This window comes from Protomyctophum bolini, assembly GCF_963924005.1.
Source record: "Protomyctophum bolini genome assembly, chromosome: 1".
NCBI lineage: Eukaryota > Metazoa > Chordata > Actinopteri > Myctophiformes > Myctophidae > Protomyctophum > Protomyctophum bolini.
The window spans coordinates 51,486,506-51,511,751 of NC_137862.1; the positions used below are offsets into that span (position 1 = coordinate 51,486,506).

The 25,246-nt window shown below is 41.6% G+C and overlaps 3 protein-coding genes across 3 annotated transcripts; 1 reads left to right on the forward strand and 2 right to left on the reverse strand.

Annotated features, from left to right (window-relative positions):
• Positions 1 to 434: 434 nt before the first annotated feature.
• LOC308320716 (uncharacterized protein) lies at positions 435 to 7,497 on the reverse strand (the record flags this gene model as incomplete). The annotated part of the gene is made up of 4 exons (XM_080771368.1): positions 7,385 to 7,497; positions 6,078 to 6,251; positions 5,510 to 5,903; positions 435 to 542 (listed from the first exon to the last, which is right to left on the reverse strand). Exons 2-4 carry the CDS (start codon positions 6,230 to 6,232, stop codon positions 435 to 437), a joined length of 657 nt encoding a protein of 218 aa, XP_080627494.1. The 5' UTR covers positions 6,233 to 6,251; positions 7,385 to 7,497.
• Positions 7,498 to 14,844: 7,347 nt separating this feature from the next.
• Positions 14,845 to 17,549, forward strand: LOC308314318 (uncharacterized protein). Its single transcript, XM_080761885.1, has 3 exons — positions 14,845 to 14,916; positions 15,263 to 15,445; positions 16,831 to 17,549. The coding sequence occupies exons 2-3, from the start codon at positions 15,282 to 15,284 to the stop codon at positions 17,240 to 17,242; spliced, it is 576 nt and encodes a 191-aa protein (XP_080618011.1). The 5' UTR covers positions 14,845 to 14,916; positions 15,263 to 15,281; the 3' UTR covers positions 17,243 to 17,549.
• A 3,487-nt stretch (positions 17,550 to 21,036) lies between these two features.
• LOC308320728 (uncharacterized protein) lies at positions 21,037 to 24,927 on the reverse strand (the record flags this gene model as incomplete). Its single annotated transcript, XM_080771377.1, has 6 exons — positions 21,037 to 21,486; positions 21,622 to 21,761; positions 22,183 to 22,578; positions 22,824 to 23,123; positions 24,648 to 24,772; positions 24,869 to 24,927. The coding sequence occupies 6 exons, from the start codon at positions 24,925 to 24,927 to the stop codon at positions 21,157 to 21,159; spliced, it is 1,350 nt and encodes a 449-aa protein (XP_080627503.1). The 3' UTR covers positions 21,037 to 21,156.
• Between the last annotated feature and the right edge of the window lie 319 nt (positions 24,928 to 25,246).

The window sequence follows — 25,246 nt, forward strand, 5'->3', positions numbered from 1 at the left end:
ACACCTGACTCTCATGATGTGTTCATGAGCTGTGCATGCATGTGGAAATCAGGAACAAAATAAAACGTACTTTAGAGATCTCTCAGGTTAAGACAAAAGCGATCTGGCATGATGTGCTTGCAGAGTGACAAGGCGCTCCTCCAGGCACCATTTATCTGAGCATGTTTTCTATGGCTTGCTGCCTGCTGCTTTCATTGTCTTATGAAAGGCAACAGGGTTGCAACCTGCACTCAGGAGTTTTAAAATCTTACATTTCATGATGAATTGAACATGGTGGGCCCTATTGTAAACAAGTGTAATGCTTTATGGTGGCGTCCACAGTTAACAGTTTTGTTTTGAGTTGTGCTTGAAATGTACTGTAATTCTCCAATCTGTTAATCAATCAATCAATCAATCAATCAATCAATCAATCGATGATTTGGAATCCAGTAGCATCACATTCTCAGGGCCAAATTATCCATTGGACCAGTGGGGCCGTGGCCCAGGGGCCCTTGGCTCTCAGGGGCCCGGAAACTGGATTGCGCAGAACTGGGTTTGAGGCCCTGAAATTGGCCATTGATTTAGTTAAATTTAGGTCAAAAATATGATAAAAACACGAAAAAAACACAAAGATGTCACGTGCTCGCACGCTATGGGGGCCCCAAAAACATTACCGGCCCAGGGGCCCTCGTGGGGGTTAATCCGTCCCTGACTATACTACAGCATGAAAACAGATCGTCTTAATATTAACTTAAACATCCACACAAAAGATCATACAATTATTGAGACAATATAGGCTTGCCGGAGCAATATGCAAATGCTGTACCTTGACAGGGTGAGATCACAGATGCAGATGTATAGATTGATAGATTGATTATTCAATTATTCAATTATTCAATTGTTATATTACATGTACCAGAGATTCTATGTAGCTTATACTGGTAGTCAGATGTACTCTAGAATCTTCTGAGCTTTTTCTCCGTATTAGTAGGAGTGTTATTTCTAGTGACACTGACAGCCAATGACATTTTTCATTTGCATGAACCATGCAGTGGTTTTAATATATATTTCAATTAAATGCATCCAACCTTCCTTGTGTACCTTCATCCTTTGTGCCAAACTGCCTATCTGATGAATACACATATGCACGCACGCACGCACACATGCGCACACACACACACACACACACACACGCACACGCACACACACAGGAAATGTTTTGCAAACAAGTCAAACAACAGCTTGGTACATTAACATTTAAATGTGTTCTTGTCTAGGATATTTTCCGACATTTACATCTATATAGAGAAATGTAGGCACTGTATACACGTCGAGAATATTCATCTGACTAAAATAACACCACAATGAAGTGAAAGTCTAGTGAGATGTAGGGAGAGACATTTATGACGACATTAAAAACCTTGAAATTGTATCTGTCTGAGGGGAGAACAGCAACGGCTTACAATAGAGGGTATTATGCGCATGCTTAAAGTGAATGGCACATCGAGTGGCAATGCAACAGGCAAAGTGAGTTTAACATGGTTTAATATGATCAGATAGGACTATTTTCTGTTTGGATGGTATGGGGCTGTCAAGGCCAGAAAGTAGTTTTTTGTCACTCAGTAGGCATTCCTGCATAACTTCCGGGTTTGATGATGATGCCACGCGCATATATACCCTCTATATAGTATAGAGTCTATTTACTGACTTGGGTACAGGATGTGCTAGCCTGGCTAATAAGCCAGACGCGAATCAGCCTTTGGCAAAAAAAAATGCGACTTTAGCCATGGGCTAAGGATGTGCAGCCATAAGTGACTACAGGTCTCTGAATGATGAGTATAGGCTAATGAAAACAGATTAACTGAGAGAGAACATTGAGGAACATTAAAGTTTGGGCCATTGCATCCCTATCTAAACATGGATTCTTTCTTTTCGACCTCGCTTCTCAACTGTTAATGTGTGCCATGTGTGATCGTGTGCGATCGATGAGTTTGCAATGAATATTCATGCACATAGCTGAATGGGGTGAGCTGCCTTCTCAATCAGCCACCAGCGGCCCTATAACCTGTGCAGACACACTACTCCACTTAACGTCAGTCCACGGATCAAATACATTTTCTATAGAGAGCAGTAGATCTGGCCGCACGGGTGGATATGACACAGTACTGACACGTCAGTCGACAGACCAACCGCAGACCAATCTGAATTTGCATAATCATGAGTGACAGCTACCTCGTGCAAAATGTATGCAAATTTGGTCCGTCCATGCGGCCGGTTCATGAAAATCAGATGAAACTATCAAACTACAGGGCAGATCTAATAAGAAGCAATAAGCGATTCAAACAAGTGGGGGAAAAAAGTCTTAACAAGCTTAACAGTGCAAACAGCAATATTATTTTCACCAGTGTAATATAATTAATCTCATACTTTGAAAGACATTATCCTGCCTGTGTCAATAAAAATAATTTGCATGATTAAACTGCAACTAAACATAGACATGCATGCACGCACACACACAGGCAAGAAGCTGTTATATAGCACACACGCACACACACAGACTGCCAGTCTGCCACTGATAATTGTCAAGGGGAGAGTTTATGTTCTCTTGTGTTTCACCCAGGTGGACAGAGTTTTGAGGTTAGGTTTAGACATAAACAGTGTCTGTGAAGTTAGGGTTTTACTTTTGTCATGTTAAATGTTAGGGTTAAATGTTAGGTAGCCTATACAACCAGGAGCGACAGCAACACACCAATGAAAGGGGGAGTTCCAACTAAGCGTCAAGCCCCTCTGCTGTGCCTGGCAGCAGGGCATGTCTTTCGCTCTTGTCTGTTGGCAGGTGCCTGGATTCACCCATGGACTAATTTGGGATGGGAACACCTGGTTCTGGTGCCCTAACCCCTGCTTGCCTCTCTCTCTCTCTCTCTCTCTCTCTCTCTCGACTTCCACAATCAAGCCTTTACTCTATGTAGGCCTATTCAATTTAGTTGAAACGTATTTGTCTTTGTCTGTGTTTCTGATTCCAAACGAGCCAAATGAACCCCTCAGTATGTTGTCAAAATCAATGGTTACGGAGAAGAGGAAGAATAGTGATGTTTCACTGCCCCCTGATGGGCTAAGTTGTGAATTACAGAAGAGCGGAGAGAAACGGAGAATATTTCACACCTGTGACCTGTCTGTAGGGTGACCAGATCCAAACTGTTCATTTGAGGGACACATTTTTAGCCTATTTTAGCAGGCTTAAAAACACATCTAGCAGGAAGAGACAATGAGAGAGCTTACAACACAAAGCCAACTATTAGGGTATACATGTTTGCCTGAAAAGGAATCTTTGAAATGTTTCATAGTTTTAGAAATATAGTGCTTTCAAATTTGACAAATTTACAATGAGGCTCAATGGCATATATTGGCACAAAAGCACTTTCACCTAGAAACTCCATTCACACTTTTTATAATTCAGCTTACTGTGGAGACAAATGCTGGAACATTTTACTTTGAAATGTTTTGTAGTTCTGAGTTATTTAACTTAAACGCCCAATGCATTCTCAATGGCAATACCACAAACTTTGGCATGCTAGTAGTCCTACATACTTACACCTAGAAACCCCATTCAAACCTACGGTGGACATGTTTGCATGAAAAGGAATATTTTAAATGTTTCATAGTTTTAGAAATATAGTGCTTTCACATTTGAGGTATGTAAAATGGGGCTCAATGGCAAATATTGGCACGTCAAAAAAGCACTTTCACCTAGAAACTTCATTCACACTTTTTATAATTATAAAAAAAAGTTCCATCATGTGTCTCCACCATAGTGGAGACACATGATGGAACTTTTTACTTTTAAATGTTTTGTAGTTTCTGAGTTATTTAACTTAAACGCCCAATGCATTCTCAATGGCAATAGCACAAACTTTGGCATGCTACTATAGTCCTACAGTATGCTGTGCATTTTATACCGGACTGTTAACAGTATTACAGTACTCAATCATGAATCTAGTATTCAATCGATCTATCAACAAAGAAATCACACTTGTGTGAAGTGAGGGGCACTAATATATTAAAGTCTAACTCATGTTGATGAGGTGATGTAATAGTTATGTAAAACAAACGGTGCAAACACAAAAGCCTAAACAATAAAGAGACAATATGACGTAATGAGGCACATTGACGTCATTTTCCCTTCATTGTCAATGGCATTTACAAAACAAACATTGAACTAAAGACAAACATTAAACCAGCTGTTTATAGGAGGGGCTGGCGCCCCACAAAATAATTGTTGTGTGCTCTAATGGTTCTGTTTTTGACAGGTTTAATGTTTGTTTTTAGTTCAATGTTTGTTTTAAAAACGCCATTGACAATGAAGAGAAATTCATGTTTGTTTTGTCCCTAACACAAACATTAAATCCCAAAGAATAAAGAGATTTTTTGTAATGTTTTTTTGTCAGTGAGGGCCGTCGGGATCGGGAGTCGAACCCGTGCCAGACTGGATTACCAGCCAAGGTGCCTGGACCACTGAGCCATGGCCTATAGGCCTAACACTAAAGAGAATTTAATGTTTGTTTTGACACAGTTTGTTTTACATCATTACACCTAATTATAGCAACATCAGTTAGACTTTAATATACACGTAAAACATACCTGTATGTATTAAGTTTGAGTCGTTTGAGTGGTTGAATACTGAATTCCCTTCTCGATGTTGTAAGATAAGAGCGCCCCTCACTTCACACAGGTGTGATTTTTATATTATTATATTATACTATAATAATACTATTATATTATAGTATTATAAATAGTTCTGTTTTTCTGAGCAAACTGAAGAGGAAGACAATTATTTTCTTGATTATATTTATTCTGTATATTCACACAAATACAACTTTTCCAAGTGACTGATTGTGTACTAATTAAGGAAGATGCAGCAATGATTGTTAGCAGTGCTACAGCTGCATATTACATTACAATACTTTGATAATATTTGGAATTTATCATCAATATCACTTCAGTTTAACCAATTTGACCCTCTGTTTCACAGTGGGTCAAACATTCCCAAGTTTTTCATGAATTACATTTTCTTTAACTTGTTTCGGTCCTGGGCAAACGTTTTCTCTTTGGGGTCTTGATGAGCTAAGATTTTTTTTTGGGAACCACTGTTCTAGAGTTAAACAGTACATTCTTGTTCAATCTACACCATATCTCCTATATCTACAAGCTCAAAACGCGTTTAGATCGGCTGGTGAATGTTACCCTATGGGTGCTGGGGTTCAACTGGTTAAATGTTATTTTCAATATTTCCTGATGGAAAGTGAAATTCTCTCTCAAGTTCTGAGAGCTTGTAGATCGGCTATTTAAAAAGAAAAATTATAATATGTTATACATCTTGTGAAAAGGGACCTTCTGCATAATGAGTAGAGCCTATACTCTTACTTTAGGTAGTCTACTTTATGTAGACCTAGATTTTGATGCCAATACCTCTGTACTTTAACTCAACTAAAATGTTGTATTTCTACTTATATAGTGTAGGTACAAATCTAACCACGAGGTTGGATTGGTCGGTGTCGGTCATCGTGGCCTCCACCCTGAAGCCGTGCTTCATTATCATAAGCGACTGATCGTGGCGATCCGGGGACTTTGTGTCGTCGAGCATGATTTTCATTTCTTTGTACAACGCCTCGTCGCAGTCCCGATGATACGGGAAGAGAAACATCGAGAAGCAGTTGTCGTTGACGTTGAAGTCGTATGGCACGGAGAAAATGAGGATGAACTGCTTGGGCTCGGCGGCGGCGTCCTTCAGGGTGGTGTCCTTCAGGTCGTAGGCCAGCACGGCCGAGGCCTTGTGGGGAGTCTTGGTGAACAGTAGGGTGGTCTCCATTTTAACGCCCACGCTTGACGGCAGAGGTTTCTCGTTATTGCCACTGTCAATGTATATTCTTCATTCATGAGGAAAAATCATATATAATACTGTATGTTAATAACTTGAAATGTACATAGAAGGTAAACACACACACACACACACAGAACTGAAAATACATCCTTCATAGAAGGAAAAAATGTGCGTGCGTATAGCTGCAGCTATTTTCAAAAGTGTGAATGAGTATTTTTACTGTTGGTTAACGAGCTCATAGTTAGCAGTAAAGTTCTGCAACTGGATCAGACACTGGCGTTGGTTCGGCAGCAGTTTGTCCACAGCTTTGGCGATGTCATCGATGGTACCGGCCTTGCGCAGAGGTATGGCAGCGCCTATTCCAAGATCTTCCATGATCGGAAAGTCAGGAAACCTGTGGCACAGAAGAACAATTTGTTATAGCTGGGCTCGTAGGCCATAACAAAAAGGAGGTTTACATTTAGCCCTCGATCCCCAACAGCTCTGGTGGAGTGTAGGTTAATAACGTTGAGGAAGAGCTGAGCTGCGGATGCTGCTGCTCTGTACAATCACGGTGGGTAGTTTCACAACTACTGAACAGTGCCACACAGTTTATAAACCAAAACACAGTTAGGGCTGCACGCCGCTGACCTGAACCACTCATTCTAGGATATACTGTAAAAGAAAAGGGTTAATCCGGAATTCTCCTTTAAGCAGTGGTGGAAAGTAATACAAGTACTAATTACTTACATTAACATTATATACGTGTGTACTTTACCTATTTTTGTATTTAACATTTGGTTAACCAGTGAAACACATTGAGACAAAGTTTAAAGTCTCTTATTCAAGTGTGAACTGGCCAAGAGGCAGAAGTAAAACTACATGTCTTTTCCAAACAAACTACAAAATAAACAATAGGAACATAAACTACAAAAAAAAGAACGATAGGAACATAAACTACAAAACAAGCAATAGGAAAATAAACTAAAAAACAAACAACTAGGACATCATGATACACAACAAGTACCTAAAACATGTCCAAAGTGATACAACGTCAGCAATGCAAACAATAATCCTACATTAAATAGAAATACACAAAATGTTTGATACCAATACATTTGTACTTTTACTGTACTTATCTTGAATACTGAACTTGTATCAAGAGTATTTCTACAAGGTTCAAGGTTCATTGTTACATCTTGTGTACAGGTACAAAAAACTTATTTTTGTTTGACTTCATTCAGACAATGCAGCAGCAAATATAACATCAAAGAGTAGACAGCAAAACACAGCAAACTGTGTGTGTGTGTGTGTGTGTGTGTGTGTGTGTGTGTGTGTGTGTGTGTGTGTGTGTGTGTGTGTGTGTGCGTGTGCGTGTGTGCGTGCGCGTGCGCACGCAACTTCACAGTTGGCTATGTTTACAATAGGGTAGGCTATTGATACTTTTACTTACTACTTCTTCCATCACTAGTATATTGCATAAACAGTACCAAGTATGACAGTTACAAAACATTGTGTTTACATTAAATAAACTAACGCTTCTTTTACCTGGAATGAAGATATGTCGTCTGAATGAAGATGTGTGTCGTCTGGATTCACTTCTTCAACAGCTTCTGGTTATTTGACACAAATGAGCAGAAGTATATATAGCGGCATTTCTTATAGGACCCTCCCTCCCTCCCTCCCTCCTTTCACTCTGAAAATACATTTCGACATCAAAAGTTATGTCGACATCAAAATATTGAGTCATTGTTCAGGGGAATCGCTTTTAAAGAAATTTAAATTTATTGACGTCAGGCAATGATTCAGCAATGTAAATTATATCCTCTATCAACTGATCCCCCCCAGGCATGCCAGTTCTGTGTGGTCGCCCCACACTATAAATTATATGCTGCAGAGCCCCTGCTCTTAATGCTCAAAATGTCTTTTAATTGCTACATGATGATTCAAGTTTCTTTATTAGGAAAAAGACCCCTTGAGATGTACCATCTCGTTTTCGAGGGGCTCCCAACACATATACATGTCACAATCATTATTGTACATGTAAACAATAAAACAAAACAAATTACATACAACGTACATGGACAGGACAAAACACTGTACATTGAAATCCTTGAAAATAGCCAATCTACAATCACTGCATAATGAGTACTTTCTACTTTTGGTACTTTAAGTACATTTTGATACCAATGTGTACCAATGTGTGTAGTTTTAGGAGGATTATGATATTGAACGCTGGGCTGTAGTCTAACAGCATTCTTTTGTGCACTGCACTCTGTTCCACGGAAATGTGTCAAATGTCAATGTTACTGCCAAGTCTGAGGTTGATACACTTCCACGGAACAAGGGTACAGGTAAGTGTATACCAGGTTGACACATCCTGCTACCCTAATAGACAGGGGTACATAAGCACATGGCCGTTTATCCAACAGCTTTCTCCGACCCAACCACACTTTCACCACACATCTCTATCTCTATATGCAAAATAAATTCGGCACACTCCCAGAATACATATAGGCTACATTTCATTGAAAGAAATGTCTTAATTACTGAATAAATATTACTTTTGTCAACCACGCCATTGTTGCTCAACATCAACAGCCTACGTCAGAATCGTCATGTTGGCGTCTACTACGCCAACTACGTTCACTTAATGGGGCCAGTCCTTCACAGTGACACACGCGTTAGATGAACCACGCGACCGGGATGGTTTCTACCCCTCAATGTCGTGCATTTGCTGCGCCCTTCTAATGCTGCGCCACGCCTACTCTATACTGCTCCATGCGACTCGAACAGCGTCAGCAGCAGCAGCTCCGAGCCTCCGTCAGAAAACACCCAAATTAATCGAATGAATGAATAAGGCGCTTATATCGCTTTTGCTCAGTGGATGGGACATTTACATTAAAAGCAATCGGATGGACGCGTGGATAACGGCATGGTTGGGTGCAATCGGAGGGAAAGCTTCCATAATCCATATAGCTTCCATGCTAGCTGCTTCAGACACAGGGGAGGGGAGGGAGAAATAGTGCGAAATAGCGCTTATGCAACAATTACCCTAAAACACAAACACCTCAACTCGATGTCATTGTGAATAAGAATTTCGAGCGAAATAATAATTTTTGGAAGGACACTTTCACCCAGTATGAAGCTCAATGTGGAAGCCGTGTGTGTCACACCAAAACGGGTGACCTATAGATTCCTGTAACCAGCCTCTCGCACTGCCTGCGAGTTGGCTCCGTCTAAGGCTCCGTCTTATGAGCAAATTTAGAACTTCCGGTCTGAGAGCTAGCAGATTTAACACATCCGGTTGCTTTCAGAATAAAATAAGGTTATTTAATTCGTTAATTAAAGTTTTTTTTACATTACATTATTAGTATTATTATTACATTACAGTTATTGTAAAGACACACATTATGTTTCTGTGTAAAAATAAGTAATTAAATAACATAAAAAAGTTATCTAAATGGATAAATGCTATTCACTGGAGTGCATGGACTTTATAAAGTGGACACTGGACAAAAGACGGCTCCGCCAGGCAACTATCTGGACATACCCACGCGTTTGGGAAGATGTCCTCTACCACCCCACAGTCTCCGCTAAGCGGGAGAGGTGTAAAATTCACAGCAGCAGAGCTTCTACTGGGGTCAATGCAAAAAAATGTACCGTTTCCGGACCCAGAATGGACACTGGACAAAGAGGCCTCCGCGAGGCAACTATCTGGACATACCCACGCGTCCGGGGAGATGTCCTCTACCACCCCACAGTCTCCGCTAAGCGGGAGAGGTGTAAAATTCAGAGCAGCAGACCTTCTATTGGGGTCAACACTCAAAAAAGTGCCGTTTCCAGACCCAGAATGGACACTGGACAAAGAGGCCTCCGCGAGGCAACTATCTGGACATACCCACGCGTCCGGGGAGATGTCCTCTACCACCCCACAGTCTCCGCTAAGCGAGAGAGGTGTAAAATTCAGAGCAGCAGAGCTTCTACTGGGGTCAATGCAAAAGACATTACCGTTTCCGGACCCAGACTGGACACTGGACAAAAGACGGCTCCGCGAGGCAACTATCTGGACATACCCACGCGTCCGGGGAGATGTCCTCTACCACCCCACAGTCTCCGCTAAGCGGGAGAGGTGTAAAATTCAGAGCAGCAGACCTTCTATTGGGGTCAACACTCAAAAAAGTGCCGTTTCCAGACCCAGAATGGACACTGGACAAAGAGGCCTCCGCGAGGCAACTATCTGGACATACCCACGCGTCCGGGGAGATGTCCTCTACCACCCCACAGTCTCCGCTAAGCGAGTAAATGGGTGCTTATATTTCTATGTGAAATGTGGTGATGCTGGCATCACAATAGATGCCAGCATCACGCTGCCTCCGTCTAATAAGCACATTTACAACTTCCTGTTTGGAAACCAAAACACATGCTTCTGACATTTGCCTGTGCGTGCTTAATCGTTGTACTTCTGAACACATTTCCCAAATCTCAGTGATTTATCCACACATCGCTCTGTGTGTGTGTGTGTGTGTGTGTGTGTGTGTCGCGTCGCCCTCCAGCTGCAATTGCGAGTGTGCGCTGTGTGCAGGGCACACTACTGAGTTTAAAACCACAGCTGAAACATGAAGTGGAGTCTGTCAATTCCCGCAATTTCCTTCTTCCCATATTGCGCTGCAACGACACTAGGATTGAGCCCCCCGAAGGGGGGCGAAATTCTAGTGCAATTAATTATGGGCACATTTCCTTATAATGGTGACTCAACCAGGCAATCCAGTAACTGACAACATCGACATGTCACCACGTAATTTACTGCATTGTTTCTCAACTTGTGGTCAATACAATCAATTAAAATACAAATCTTCACTTTCCTACATTACTAAATGCAATACCTTCACGGACCACCAGTGGTCCACGGACCACCTGTTGAAAACCCCTGTACTAATGGAACGAAATGGACCCGTCCCTATAGGACCCCTGGAGGTCCCTGGATCCCACTTTGGACCCCACTGGTATATTGTCTACAGCAGGGGTGTCCAAACTTCTTTCAAAGGGGGCAATATTAGAAAATATTAAAACACCCAAGGGCCAACCTTACTATATCTCCTGACATAATGTAGTGACATACTGTCTATAACAAAGTCACATACATGTGCATTGCATTTAAACGATTTTATTGAACTCATCATATCATCATCAATATTTCATATCAATGGTCTTTTGTCGGGTGTGTGCTGTGAACAAAAAGTGTCTCTCAGCCTTTTTTCAGCCATATGTCGCATTGCCAAATGTAACCAGAGGAGCAACGTAAAAATAATAATACAAGGAAGAAGGAACAAGGAACACTGACAAATTATATTCTGGGAAATGCCCAGGTTAAAAAGCCTGATGGAGGGGAAAGGAACTGGTTGGAATAACGTGTTCCTTACTTCCTTCCACGCCCCTGTCGGGTGTAAAGGAGCAATTTGGACACTCAGGCATGAAGGAAGCATGAGTTGAAGTCCGTTGCTCTCCCCATGTTGGTGGAGGGTGTGTAGAGCCCAGGATCACAGTAGATGATTGACACAAGGGTGAAAAATGGGTTACAAAATCACAGGATAAAAAATATATATTAAAAAAAAAAGTTAAAATGCGGCCCTGGGATAAATGTAATACGGCCTGCAGCCGGGCCGTATTACATATTACACATACGTATTACATGCTCTAGTATATTAATCATGTGTCTGCTCAGGGCTCGAAATAAAAAAAACAGCATTATTTTGTGCACTGCACTGTTCCATGGAAGTGTATCAATGTTACTGCCAAGTCTGAGGTTGACACTTCCACGGAACAAGGGTAAGTGTACCAGCTTGCCTGGCTGAGTCCTTTGTGGCAATCCAGCCCGTTGTGGGCCTTTGGGTTTGTTAAAGTATACCGGTTTTACCAGTTGTATCGATTTTATTTCTGTTATTGCAGAGATTGTTTTTATTTGCTCTATTTTCATGTCTTCCTTTAAGCAACGATGGGTTGTTACATGTATATATATACACACACATTAGTATGTTATTTTTGTTTCAGTTTTGTTTTAATGTATTTGATTTAAAATAATGTTCAAAATAAACTCATTCATTCATTCATTCATTCATGCCAACGATGAACCTCTGGCCCAAATTTTCCAAAACGGCCTGTTGTAGCACCACCAGGAGGCCGACTTTTGTAAAACACATTTTTGATATTACTCCTCCAGATTCTGTCCAAAAATACCGCAAATCGTTACACAGTATCTCTATATCTGTCCGATATTTCATATTCAGTCCTAATTGGCTAACATTGGCTTTCAAAGTTTGCAGGATTGGCCCTTTTTGAACACAAAGCATCAAATCATGAACGCAGCGTGCAATTTACGCAAAATCTTTCACAGACTTTCCTACTAGGTTGAGGAATACATCCCACCCTTTTCACATTGGCCTTTTATATAGTGCCACCAACCAACAGGTGGATTTTTGCAAAAGACATTTTTGGAACAAAATGCCAAATGGCACCCTTTTCACATTGGCCTATTATAGCGCCACCAGGAGGCCTAGCATTGCCCCGAGGGGCACTTTATCTACTTAGGAAATGTGCCCATATATAATCATATCATCATGTGTCTGGAAGGAGTGTCTGAATGTCTGTCGGAATTAAGAATGTCTGAAACACTGTCGTAGCTCCTCACTGCCTGCACCAATCGCTCCCACTTTTCACACAGGCATTGACCATAATATTACGGAGGTCTTAACGAAGCCTTTTTTTTTCACTTTAACAAAGTGAAAAAACGTCTTTTTTCCTGTTGGGCCCAGGCCCAGGGGCCTCTGAGCTAGGGGGGCCCCTGAGCTTCATGTTGGTGGTCCAGGGGCCCTTAATCTCTAGATCCACCCGGCTTCCACTGCACCAGCTGCAGTGGTGGGAAGTATAGTACATTTACTTAAGTAGCCTACTAAGTAAAAAAAAGTACATTTTTATACCAATGTGTACCAATGTGTGTATAGTTTTAAGAGGATTATGATATTGAATGCTGAGCTGTAGTCTAACAAGATTATTTTGTGCACTGTTCCATGGAAATGTGTCAATGTGCTTGCCTGGCTGAGTCATCATGTTTGAAATGTGCCCTAGTATAGATAATAATCATGTCATCATGTGTCTGCTCAGGGCTCGAAATTAACTTTTTTTTAACTTGGTATAGCACTGGTGCTACCAATTTCAAAATTAAGGAGCACCCACCAAAATCTAAGGAGCACCAATATGTAATCGATTTTTTTACACAGTTTACAAATAACATAAAATGACTTAAGTGGTTAAAAATGCATACCAGAAATTAAAATGTTGCCATCCAGCAGGCTGCTGGATGCTCTACACATTAGAGGCGAGACCACACTGTATATGATAACAGAACTCCACACTTTTAGATTTAACTTTTCTTTTCTTTTGTCTTTGTCTGTTAATGTGCGATATGAAGTTGCCTTTTCTCTTCTGTACTTTTTCCCGGTTTCTTTTTGTTCTGTTTTGTTACAGTATGTACTTGCTATTTGCAATACGCGTATGTGAGTAACTTATGTGTATTTGTGTTGTCTTGTGAAAAAAAAGAAAAAAGAAAATTGACACTTTGCTGTAGTGCACAGTTCATTAATATCTATTTGTCAAAAAAAAGTAGTGTCCAGACTTGCTGTCCCTCATCCATCCATCTCTTCAAAGAGACTGAGGCATCAAACATCTCCAGATAAGGACCCTCTACTCTACACTGATTCCGATCAATCAGATCACCCGTTTTCCTTTTTTTCCCTTTTTTCCCTTTTTGTGATTTTCACCTTCATAGCCTATCCACGTTTTTCCCGGCCAACGTAGTGGGGCTCCTTGTGTGTGTGTGTGCTTTGCTTCCTTCAGGCCGTGTTTCCATGTCTGCTTATTATAAGTGCAACCTTTGGCTTGTTTTGTCTGTAAAGTCAATTGCAAATAAATTATTGGTAGTTGCTGGTTGATGTTTGTTTGGGCTTGATGTATAGTAGTTGCTTATTTGGTCTTGCTTCCACATTTCTTCACATCAAGGAAACCCAGATGAATACATGTAATTGTCCACAGACATCCATCTGAACATATTTTGTGCCTTTTTTAATTAAAATGTTTAAAAGATATTAAAAATATTTCGATTTATTCTCAATGTGTTTTTAAATAATGGATGTACAACCTCACAATGTGTCACTGTGAGCTTGTAGATCAGCTATTTTCCTTTGTGCTTGTTTTCATAGACCTGGCCACGTGTTTCTCTTGCAAAACTGGCAACACAGCAAGAGGAAGAGGAACTTATGCACACACAAACGCAAAGACTTATGGGCTATATGAAAAATGTGGATAGAGCGACACAGTCCCGCCCCCTTTCAGAACGACAAGTGGCACGGAAGATAATTCCCCATTCATTTTTCCCATAGACGTTTGAAAAAGTATTTATTTAAAGACTTTTAAGCCTCGGACAAAGACAACTATTGTTGTGACAAATCATGACAATAAACACAATGTTTTGTGCTGATTTTAAAAAAAAGGGGAAAAAAAGTGCCCTATTTTTCTTCTTTCTAATTAGGCAGAATTATTTCTTTAAAAAAAATAGTAGTATAGGCCTATATCATGGGGACTAATCTTGAATTGAGTTCTCCTTTGGTTCACCCATTTCTGGGGGAGGGGTTCTCAGTCACACTAAGCGCAGGTGAAATTCACTCAAACACAGCCTTTACAGAAAAAAGAAGGCGTTTGCAAAACAAACAGTGAACTAAAGGCAAACATTAAAACTGTATATAGGGGGAAAAAAGAGAATGAGAGAATGGCATAAGGAACCAAAAAAAAAAGAAAAGAGACTCATTATTCCCCTGAAGAAACTTCGACATCTGAACAATGACTCAATCTTTTGATGTCGACATAAGTATTGTATTTTCAGAGTGAAAGGAGGGCGGAGGGAGGGAGGGGCCTATAAGAAATACTGCTATATATACTTCTGCTCATTTGTGTCATATAACCAGAAGCTGTTGAAGAAGTGAATCCAGACGACACATCTTCATTCAGACGACATATCTTCATTCCAGGTAAAAGAAGCGTTAGTTTAGTTTTGTTTTGTAACTGTCATTCTTGGTCTGTTTATACAATATATAACCAGTGATGGAAGAAGTACTCTTTTTTAATTTAGTAAAAGTATCAATACTGGGTTAACCTTTTCTTACCTTATTCTGATTATGTTATTATATCCAATAATGAGTGGTGCACATGAAATATTACATGACAGCATATAACAGCTCCGACAGTGCACACTGGGTCTTATATCGCTTATTTTGATCACTAAAAAAGGAACAATAGAAAAAATGTGTTTTGTCCCAAAGGGAGCCTAAAGACCCAGAGCTCATGCTCTCAGCAAATTGCTCTTCTGTGCCACAGGTTTCCTGACTTTCCGATCATGGAAGATCTTGGAATAGGCGCTGCCATACCTCCTGGCAAGGCCGGTACCATCGATGACATCGCCGAAGCTGTGGACAAACGGCTGCCAAAGCCGAACCAACGCCAATGTCTGATCCAGTTTCAGAACTTTACTGCTGGACATCACCTCGTTAACCCCGAGAAGTAACCATTTCTTTTCATACAGTGATGGTAGAGGTACACAAAAATGTTTCAGCTAAGTAAAAGTATAAATATCACAATGTTAGAAGTACTCTGTTACAAAAGTAAAAGTAGTGTACTCAAGATCGGCATTAAAATGTACTTTAAAGGCCTGGGCCATATGGTTCAATGGTCCAGGCACCCTTGGCTGGTAATCCAGGCTGGCAGTGTGCCGCGGGTTCAACTCAACTCCCGATCACGACGGCCTTTACTGCATGTCTCTCTCCCCATTTCCTGTCAGCCTACTGTCTGTCCCTCTATCAAAAGTACCAAAAGTAAAATTAGGCTATATTATGCTTTGGAATTTGGATCCTACCAATACTCCTACCGGTAACTTAAAATTAAGGTTTTGGTTTTGAATCTTTGAAATACCTATATGCAAGACTGAAAACACGCTTTGAATCTCTGAAAAATATTTTAGCAAGACTGAAAAAAGTTTAGAATCTCTGCAATCACATTTTACAGTGTTTGACCAACACATGTTCAGAGTTTCAAAAATGTACAGCTTCAAAATATACATTGACACTGCAGCTCTGTTCTAAAACTCTGAAACAGCCTGAGCTCTTCTGAAACTCTGCAGGGAGGACACACACACACACACACACACACACACACACACACACACACACACACACACACAGCAGGGAAGTTTGAGGTCTAGTCCAATCATATTGAGAGCTATTAGGCTATTTCTGGTAATAATAATAACAATAATAGCTAATTATATAATAATATAAATAACAATGATGATGATAATAATAACGACGAAATAATGAAAACAATTTAATAATGAGTATTCCGGTCATGTGGTCAGCTGCATCAAGTGTGTCTTCAATGCTTTCTTGAAAGATAATTAATTTTGTGTAAGCTTAATGTGACATGGTAAGTAAAGAGTTCCAATATGATATTGATAGATAAATAACTGTTTGGGGAGATTAGTCCATGCTGGGAAAGGCATTCCTGGTGTAATAATTGTGTCTGTTAGTCTGTACAGGTTTTTAATAACTGATTGCAAAAATAATATAATCTGGTGTTTCATTTAAAAGTATGATGTAACAACCAAGGACTAGTCTCCTCAACCACAGGTAGGCCTATGTATCTATCATCAATTAGCTATTATTTTTGTTAATTATTACTACTTCAAATATGCGCTAATCTTAAAATAATTACCCCAAATAGCTGCAATAAGATTAGACTTAAAACTTCCCTGCCTTTGTGTGTGTGCGTGCATGTGACACGGTGTGTGTGTGTGTGTGTGTGTGTGTGTGTGTGTGTGTGTGTGTGTGTGTGTGTGTGTGTGTGTGCGCGCGCGCGCGTGCGTGTGTTGTGTGTGTTTTCCTCCTATGAAGGACTGTATACAGTGGAAAAGACTACACTACTATGCCAAAAGACGTGGGCGTTTCCTTGGAAACCACAGTGCTGTTCCTGAAGACGGAGAACAAGACTTCTGCCCAGCTGGTCTATCACCTGGTCGACAACATCAACGCCCAGGGCGGCGATGTCAAGAAATTCTTCCTCATCTTCGGCGTGCCGCACGGCGGAGGGATTCCGCATGACGAGGCGGAGAACTGGTTCTCCCTGCAACTCTCCCAGGCGACAGGCGACATCGGCGCCCTCAAGAGCAGCGAGAGCTCCGACGACCAGCGGAGACGCGGCGGTCAATCAGTGACGTTGATAAAGGAAGGCTTCAAGGTGGAGGGCACAATGACCGACGCCCCCCAACCCAACATCGTGGTGAAGATATATGACGACTTGGAGTAGGGAATTCAAGTCTGTGGGGACGCGGCCCCCTACTAGTGAGAGAGATTATCTGTTTCCTTCAGAACCCCAGCACCCCTAATATAATATAAAACACCACAGATCTATACACAAGCCCACAAGGCGTTGATCTGCTATTTTTGGCAAAGAGAAAAACCCACCTTTTATTTCTTCATGCAATTATACTGGGGGAAAAATATAAATTTTGTTTGTAATTCATGAAAGACTATTCTTTTTTTGTGAATGTTTCATGGACACGTTTTGAAATCATTAACAAAATGTACATTTAATGTAGGACACAAAACAAAGGTAACCATATTAACAATGTGACCCGCTGTTGATTGTCTATAAGTGGTAAAACACCACGAGAGTGACGAGTGATCAGTCAAACATGTGTTCTCTCCGCAGTAAATAAATAATCTGTCTGTATGCGATGATCTGACCATTATTATTTTGATTACACTGTCATGCTCGTTTGAGGACAGGTAGAGCATAGTAAAGTTCGAGGTAATACACCAGTCCAGTGAATCACTGATATCTGATATGTTTGATGTACGTAATTTCCAGCAGAGCCACGCCCACGCTTCAACATCACCACGTGTTAAAATACCTTCTACCACTTGTGAATAGTGAAGAAAAGTGTGGGGGGGGGGGGGGGGGGGAAGCAGAGCATGGTCTAAAGTGCAGCAGGTAGATATATTTAATTATGAGTGAATAAATAGATGTGCAGCAGAAGCTGTCCCTAGTCTGTTTAGCATGCATGTGATACTCAGAGTAATCTAGTAAGAGTGGCGACACGCTTTGATCTCGCTGCAAAGCCCGGGTGCCTATGCTACATATAGTTCCAATCATTGCTCCTATGGCTGGAACTATCCCATTGAGATAGAATGAGAACCTCCGCATTCCATTGTTACACAGAGTGTCAACAGAGTGTCATTACTCTCTTACTCGCGCCTGCCTCATGTTTATATTCTTCCTATTACTTACCGGTGTGTAAGGATGAGGATTGTCTCTTGTTGCTTTGTCTGTTCACAGTACATTATGCATTATACTGCATTTCATGCTGTTTACAAGTTTGTCCACCAGGGGATGGTCATGTAACACACTTCTAGGTTTTGCTCATGATCAGTTTAGCTGTCATGTTAGCACTAGAGCAGTAGTCTCTCAACAGACTGTTGACTGGCAAAGAGGGCGCTGTTTTTCCTTTATTGTTTGACGATGGGTTCTCAGATTGTGTTAGCAGAGACAGTGGTGACCCTGCTGATGTTTAACTTCTACATAAAATAGAACCAGAACCTACTGTACATGCCAACGCATGCATAGGCTACTAACATAGACACAAATAGCCCTGTCTATAGTCCAGAAGACTACCGGCATATCTCATTTGGCCAGGGGGACTGAGAACAAAATGCATTTATTATCAGATAGAATGAACACATGTTTTGCATATATTTTCCAGTGGCCCCGGCCTCAGTGCCAGGAACCCCCCTGAAGATGATGGAGAGTTCTTATCTCTGGTGTAACGTGTGCGCTGTGATGTTTTCACTCTGCATTCATTGTTTTTGTGTTGTTTACTTGTTTTGAATGAAAATGTGTTTGACGAGGATCTTCCATGGCCAAATCCCTCTTGAAAAGGGTTAGTGCATGTGTAATCCACGTTGGCAGTCTTTTATTATTTTTAAATTGTCAATACAGTATTTCATCTATGTTAAAAGGTCAGTTTAGTTACCATAGCAGCTTTCGGTTTAGATATGTTGAAAACACTGTGTGTCTCCTGCTGCTGCTGTTGGATGCGTTTGTGTTCATGGTAACCGATGGGAGCTTCCTCTACTACACACAACACATTGTGGAGAGAACATTCTTCATTTTCAGGACTTTTGTCTTTATTTCAAAAGGCACAAAGAAAAAAACATTACATTATCTCATCAATTCAACTGTTTAAAACTGTATGAATAGTTAAGTGACAACCGTCGACTTTACAGTAATGAAGGTGCATTCAGTTCCAATGCGCTTTGAATGGGTTTCATGCCTTCATAATGGACTATATGTACAGTATACCAACTTCAATGAGGTGTTCATCCAACAATAGAGATACTGTAAGTAACACAAAGAAAAGGATACAATACAAAGTAAAGTTGCTTAACTGTGATTTAAAAAAAATCTTTAAATCTTAAAGAAAAAGAACAAAAACATGGTAATATATCACATACATAAAAATTGTTATCATGAATCATACGTAAGCAAACAACCTAATAGTGGAATATCTATATAATGAAGCTATGCGCATACACTATAGAGTGCTACTGTATGTCTACATAAAATGCTATCTAAGTTGAGCCTATGCAAAGGAACAATAACCTCCTATTTACACTATGGCTTACTGCTCATAATAACACTGTTCTGTAAAAAAAATATATAAACAAAACACATATCATAAAATGGAGGGACTACACATTAGCTTGAATGACAATGCAAGATTATTCATATTAATACCCTAATCGCGTAAAATATGTAAAAGTAACTGTCAGGGTGCGAACAGAGGACCCAAAAGCAGTACGACCAAAAGGCAGGATTCACGGTTCAGGATGTTTATTAAACAATAAAGTTAAACTTCCCATAACATGATGGGGCAGGCAAAACATGTACACAGACACTGACACTCTGACATGAAATGACGATCTGACAAGGGACTGAACAAACTGGGGTATATAAATAGACAAAGACTAACTAGGCACAGGTGAACTCAAAATACAATCAAACACAGGATAGGCTAACAGGACAAAGAGGACACAGGTGAAAACACTGACACATCACAAGGTAGGGAACAGTAACTAGGCAGACAGGAAACACTAGGGACCATACTACAAAATAAGATACACAAAACCAACCGGGTAACAGAAAACCAAACAGAACAAGACATGGCAAAGTACTGAACATAAAACAACCACATAACCATTAAGGTCAAGCCACATAATATTAGTCCAGTAGTTTGGACCTAAGTTAATGCTCAAATACAAAGGCAGAGGAGCAAGGCGTGACAGTAACAATTGTATAGCAACCACTGACTATCGCCCTTCATCAAGTTGACAATTTTAATTATTAAAAAACTATTTACATGTTGCTGTTGCCTCCTTGGAATATTAATTCTCGGGGCACGGTTCCATAATCTTCTACAGAGGAACCACAGAGAGCATCCTGACTGGATGCGTCACTGCCTGCATAGGCGGCGGTTGAGCCTGACGTTTGGGACGGCTAATATTTGTAGTATTATACAGCGCCAGCATGGATGACTGACCGTGACACTAAATAAATTGATTTAACCATGCCCCCATAACAAGCTAAATAAAAACACAACAAGGCTTTCGTTTCAAAATCACATCTTCTGTCTGTCCTCGTTTAGCTATGGTCTGTGTGGACTGGGAGGAATTATTTCTATTTACAACCACAAACACCAGGTAAAGTACAGTACTTGTTCTTCTGTCTGTCTGTTCCTGTCAATCATTTTTTTCTTTCTTTCTTTTTTTATTTTTTGCCCCTTTTTATCCCCAATTTCTATTTACAACCACAAACATCAGGTAAAGTACAGTACTTCTGTCTGTCTGTTCCTGTCAATCTTGTTTTCTTTTCTTTTTTTGCCCTTTTTTTGCCCCCCACACACATTTCTGTACATTGTCACCTCACCTGGAGATCATACCGGGAGGATGTAGAGCCTTCATCTTATCTTACTACTACTTAGGATTATGTGCAGTGACTATATATATATATCACCCTCCCCGCCCGGCTTCTCTACCCCGAACATGGGCCAAATGTGTTTGTGTAGATGCTCGACAAAGCCAGATGAGGTGGATTCGAACCCCCCTAGACTCCGCAATGGTGGGCACAGCTACTTTACTGTGCCACCCGAGCGTCTCAAGTGTCTATGGGGCCTGGACTCCTGTCTCAGCACTGGGTCCAGCTTCAACAACTCCTTGTTGATCTATCTCTTCATACTGGTGGTATTCTGTCTCCTCACTGGGTCCAGCAGCTTCAACAACTACTTGTTGATCTATCTCTTCATAGTCTGAGTCTTCTGCCTCTTCAATGGGGCCAGATTCAACAACTACTTGTTCATCTATCACTTCATACTCGAGGCCAGTTTCAGAATCAGAACCAACAACATTATAATTCTCGATATCAATGTTCTCATTTCCGACATTATAATGAACTGTCGCAGTGTCCCACACTCCTGCATTATGTCTTCTGCTGGCCTGGAGAAACACAGAAACACCCAACGTTAAGTCACTGAATCACATCTGGCTGAAAACCCTCCTATCTCTCTCCTAACTCTGGTTTAACTGTCATTTATACACATTCCAGTCTTGTGTTGTGTAAAGATGTATTACCTTCCAGAGACAATAGAGGGCATGGATGGGTACCAGCAGCACCAACAGCAGCACCACCACAGTGACTGCAACTCTGATGCTGTCGTCCTCAGGTGTCAGAGGGACTGTAGGAGGGACTGTAGGAGGGACTGTAGGAGGGACTGTGAAAAATAAAACATCATCAAATCATGTAAGAACATTTGATAAACCTTCATGTTTGATTGAATCATGCCCGGAGATTCATATTGTACCCATTTAGACCTGAGGCCTAAATCAGTTTTCTGAAAAACCTGTGTTTCTATGTCAGTGGTGCTCAGCCTTTTTCATGTCAAGGACCCCCCCTCCCCCTGCCACCAGAGTTAAAAACATTCACTCTGAAAGAATATATATTCAAAGAATTGAGCCACATTTTCAAGATTCATCAAAAATAGCAGACCTGCAAACTCGTAGCGTGGCACTCGGTGACGCGCTACAAGCTTGTAGGTCTGCTATTTTTCAACAGCTAAAGTATAACATTAACGCTTAAAACACCAAAAGGGGTTCCCACCCAGAATGGTTTAAAGGTAATTTCATTCAGGTTACCTGTGACGGTGAGAGAGAGGATGTCGCTCTCAGAGGAGACATTGTGAGAAAACACGTTGGTGTGATTTATAACAACGTCGACGTGATAAGCACAGCTGTAATTCCCTTGGTGGCCGGGGCCTGCTTCGAAGAACAAGAAGTTGGCAGAGTGATTGACAGCTGGCTGGGTGTGGTTGTGTGTGCTGTTGGCTCCAGTGAAGGTGAGGTGGAAGGAGCCGTCTGGGTACTGTGGCAGGATGGAGCAGCTGATGCTGAAGTTGGAACCTTCCAACACCTGCTGCCCCTGCTGCTGGCCCTCAGAAACCCCGTTTAGAGACACGTGATGCCCCTGCAGCTGGCCCTCAGAAACCCCGTTTAGAGTGGGGAAGACGCTGATGTTTGGCTTAAACAGAAGATCTGTAACAACAAGACACGAGTGATTGAATTATAGTACAGCAGATATTTACATTTACAGTATAGAGTAGCCAATGAGATGGAACCAAGATTAGAGATCCAACATATTGTATGGCTTTTGCTGAAATTAGACGATGCAAAAAAGTTATTTTAAATTCATTCAGAAAAAGAAACATCCTGTTTCTATGCTGTAGATAGGTAAAGGTTAAGTGAGTAGGCAAGTAGACGGACGTCACTGTTTGTGTTACCTGAACAGATCACCTCCAATGTGACAGTGGAATTCTCAGACAGTGTCATTCCACACTCCCTCAGTGAAGCCTCGGTTCCAACACAGTCAGCTGTGATCCACCACACAGGTTGAACCGTTGAAGCAGGACTCCTTTGTGTTGAAACGTCAGAGCCACAGTCCATCTGCCTACACACGACAGAGGATGACTTCAGGTTCCAGTCGGACTGACCATCCACGGCTCTCCAGTCTCCCTGGTGTTGCATCTCCAGTACACCGCTGCAGTTACTGCTTCCTCCCACCAGCCTGACGTCATCAGGCTCTGTACAGAGACAAGACCGTTACAAACCATTTAGAGCAGACATGCCTTGTGAGCCGAAAGTGTTCAGTTCTCCCACTCCATGTTAATGGATGGTGGTGTTCTGTTGGGACGCATACTTTGGTTAGACATAGCATTGGTTAAGGTTGGTGAGGGGTGCGTTAAGACGACCGGATTAAAGTTGGTGAGGGGGGCGTTAAGGGTTGGGAGAGGGTTAAGGTTAGGTTTAGGTGTGCTGCACCAGCTCAGTGGCCTTGTGGTTAGAGTGTCCGCCCTGAAACTGGGAGGCCGGGGTTCAATCCCCGGCCGGGTCATACCAAAGACTGTGAAAATGGGACCCAATGCCTCCCTGCTTGACACTCAGCATCAAGGGTTGGATTAGGGGGTAAGTCCCTGTGACACACTAGCGTCATGTCCAGGGGGTGTACATCAAGCTGCCTCACGCTACAGAAACAGGAGTTAAGCTCCTGCCCTATGGGCCTCATGGCTCGGCAAGGCTACTTACTAGGTGTGCTGCCCCGTGGGAGGTTAGGGTGAGGGTGAGGGTTTGAGATATCAGACCAATGGTATGTCTAACCAAAAGCATGCACCCGTTCTGTTAACAGATGGTGGGGATCTATTCAGATTTCAGATTTTTATTGAAGGGACAGCCTCTTGAGATGCAGCATCTCATTTTCAAGAGGGACCCATAAAACCAAATACAGAAAAGCATACTTTCCTAACACTGTCTAACACTAACACATGGTGAGCTGTCACTCCCAAGACGGCAAACGGGTGACTTCTTGTAACGGAAATGACCAAACGTCAAACTCAAAACTCAAAGTTTGAGCACGGAATATCACACCCGTTATGCCATGCTCAGCCAATCACAGCACATAATGGGAATATCGGCACAGCTTCCAGCCAATCACAACGGCCAACCACATCGCCAATGTCGGCGCCATACATGGTTAATTTTGCTGCAATTCCGTCCTCAAAGTTTGGCGGCATAGATGGTAATTTTCCCTCCTCATATTTTGAGGACATTACTAAAATGATTAGATTATACCTGAGCAGGTGAGTCCAACAGTCTTGTCAGGTGAGCAGGTGGTGTTTCTAGTTGAGTCTGAGGTTCTACAGTCCAGGAGAGCAGACTCGTTGCCTTCACACTGGAACTCTTTGGTCCACATCGAAGCGTTCAGGCCTCCATAGAGCGCCCCCTGGAGGACTGAAGGAGCCCCGCAGCCAAGATCCCTACAGACCACCTCTGCATCCTGCTGGTCAAAGTCATCTTCACACACTGAGACCCACGACTGGTTAGATTTCACCTCCACTCTGCCTGAACACACACTGGTCCCATTCACCAACCTCACAGAATCTGGAGAGAGAGAGAGAGAGAGAGAGAGAGAGAGAGAGAGAGAGATAGGGGGGGAGGAGGGAGAGAAGGGGGGTGTCAATGTACATGTATCTTATTAAACACGCATGTGCATGCACGCACACACGCAGAGTTGTGGAGGTGAAGTGGAGGTCACTGTTTATGTGTTTTACCCGAACAGAACACCTCCAGTCTCTCAGTGGAATTATGAGACTCCTTTGCTCCACACTCCCTCAGTGAAAATTGAGATCCAACACATGGAATCTTCCACACAGGTTCAACGGTTGCATCAGACCTCCTTTGTGTCGAAACAGCAGAGCCACAGTTCAGTTGTCTACACACTACAGATGATGACTTCAGGTTCCATTCATAAATAGAACCCGCCGGTCTCCACTCTTCCTGGTGTTTCACCTTCAGGATACCAGAACAGTTACTGGTTCCTCCCTCCAACATGACGTCACCAGGCTCTGTACAGTGGCAAAAAAGAAAATAAACTACTATTACTTTCATTGTTAATTAGGAATGCGAATTACAAGTATAGTTGGTATTTTACTGTTTTATCTCAGGCTAGCAATGTCATTTTCATGTTTTAAACTAGAAATATGTGCTCATCTGAGCACAGGACTCCACTGACAATATAGTAGAGGTCAATCTTAGCCAATCAGGATGACATGTGAAATATTGGACAAGTCTCCCTTGATGACATTACTATAGAGGTAATCAGGGCCGCTGCTGGCCATTTGGGTGCCCTAAGCATAACATATTTGCGGTG

What these genes read in the sequence shown, in the direction of transcription:
- LOC308314318 (XM_080761885.1), top strand. Translation starts at nt 15,282, where the DNA reads ATGGAAGATCTTGGAATAGGCGCTGCCATACCTCCTGGCAAGGCCGGT. An exon ending in CACCTCGTTAACCCCGAGAA is followed by an intron (nt 15,446 to 16,830) that starts GTAACCATTTCT and finishes CCTCCTATGAAG; the next exon opens with GACTGTATACAGTGGAAAAG.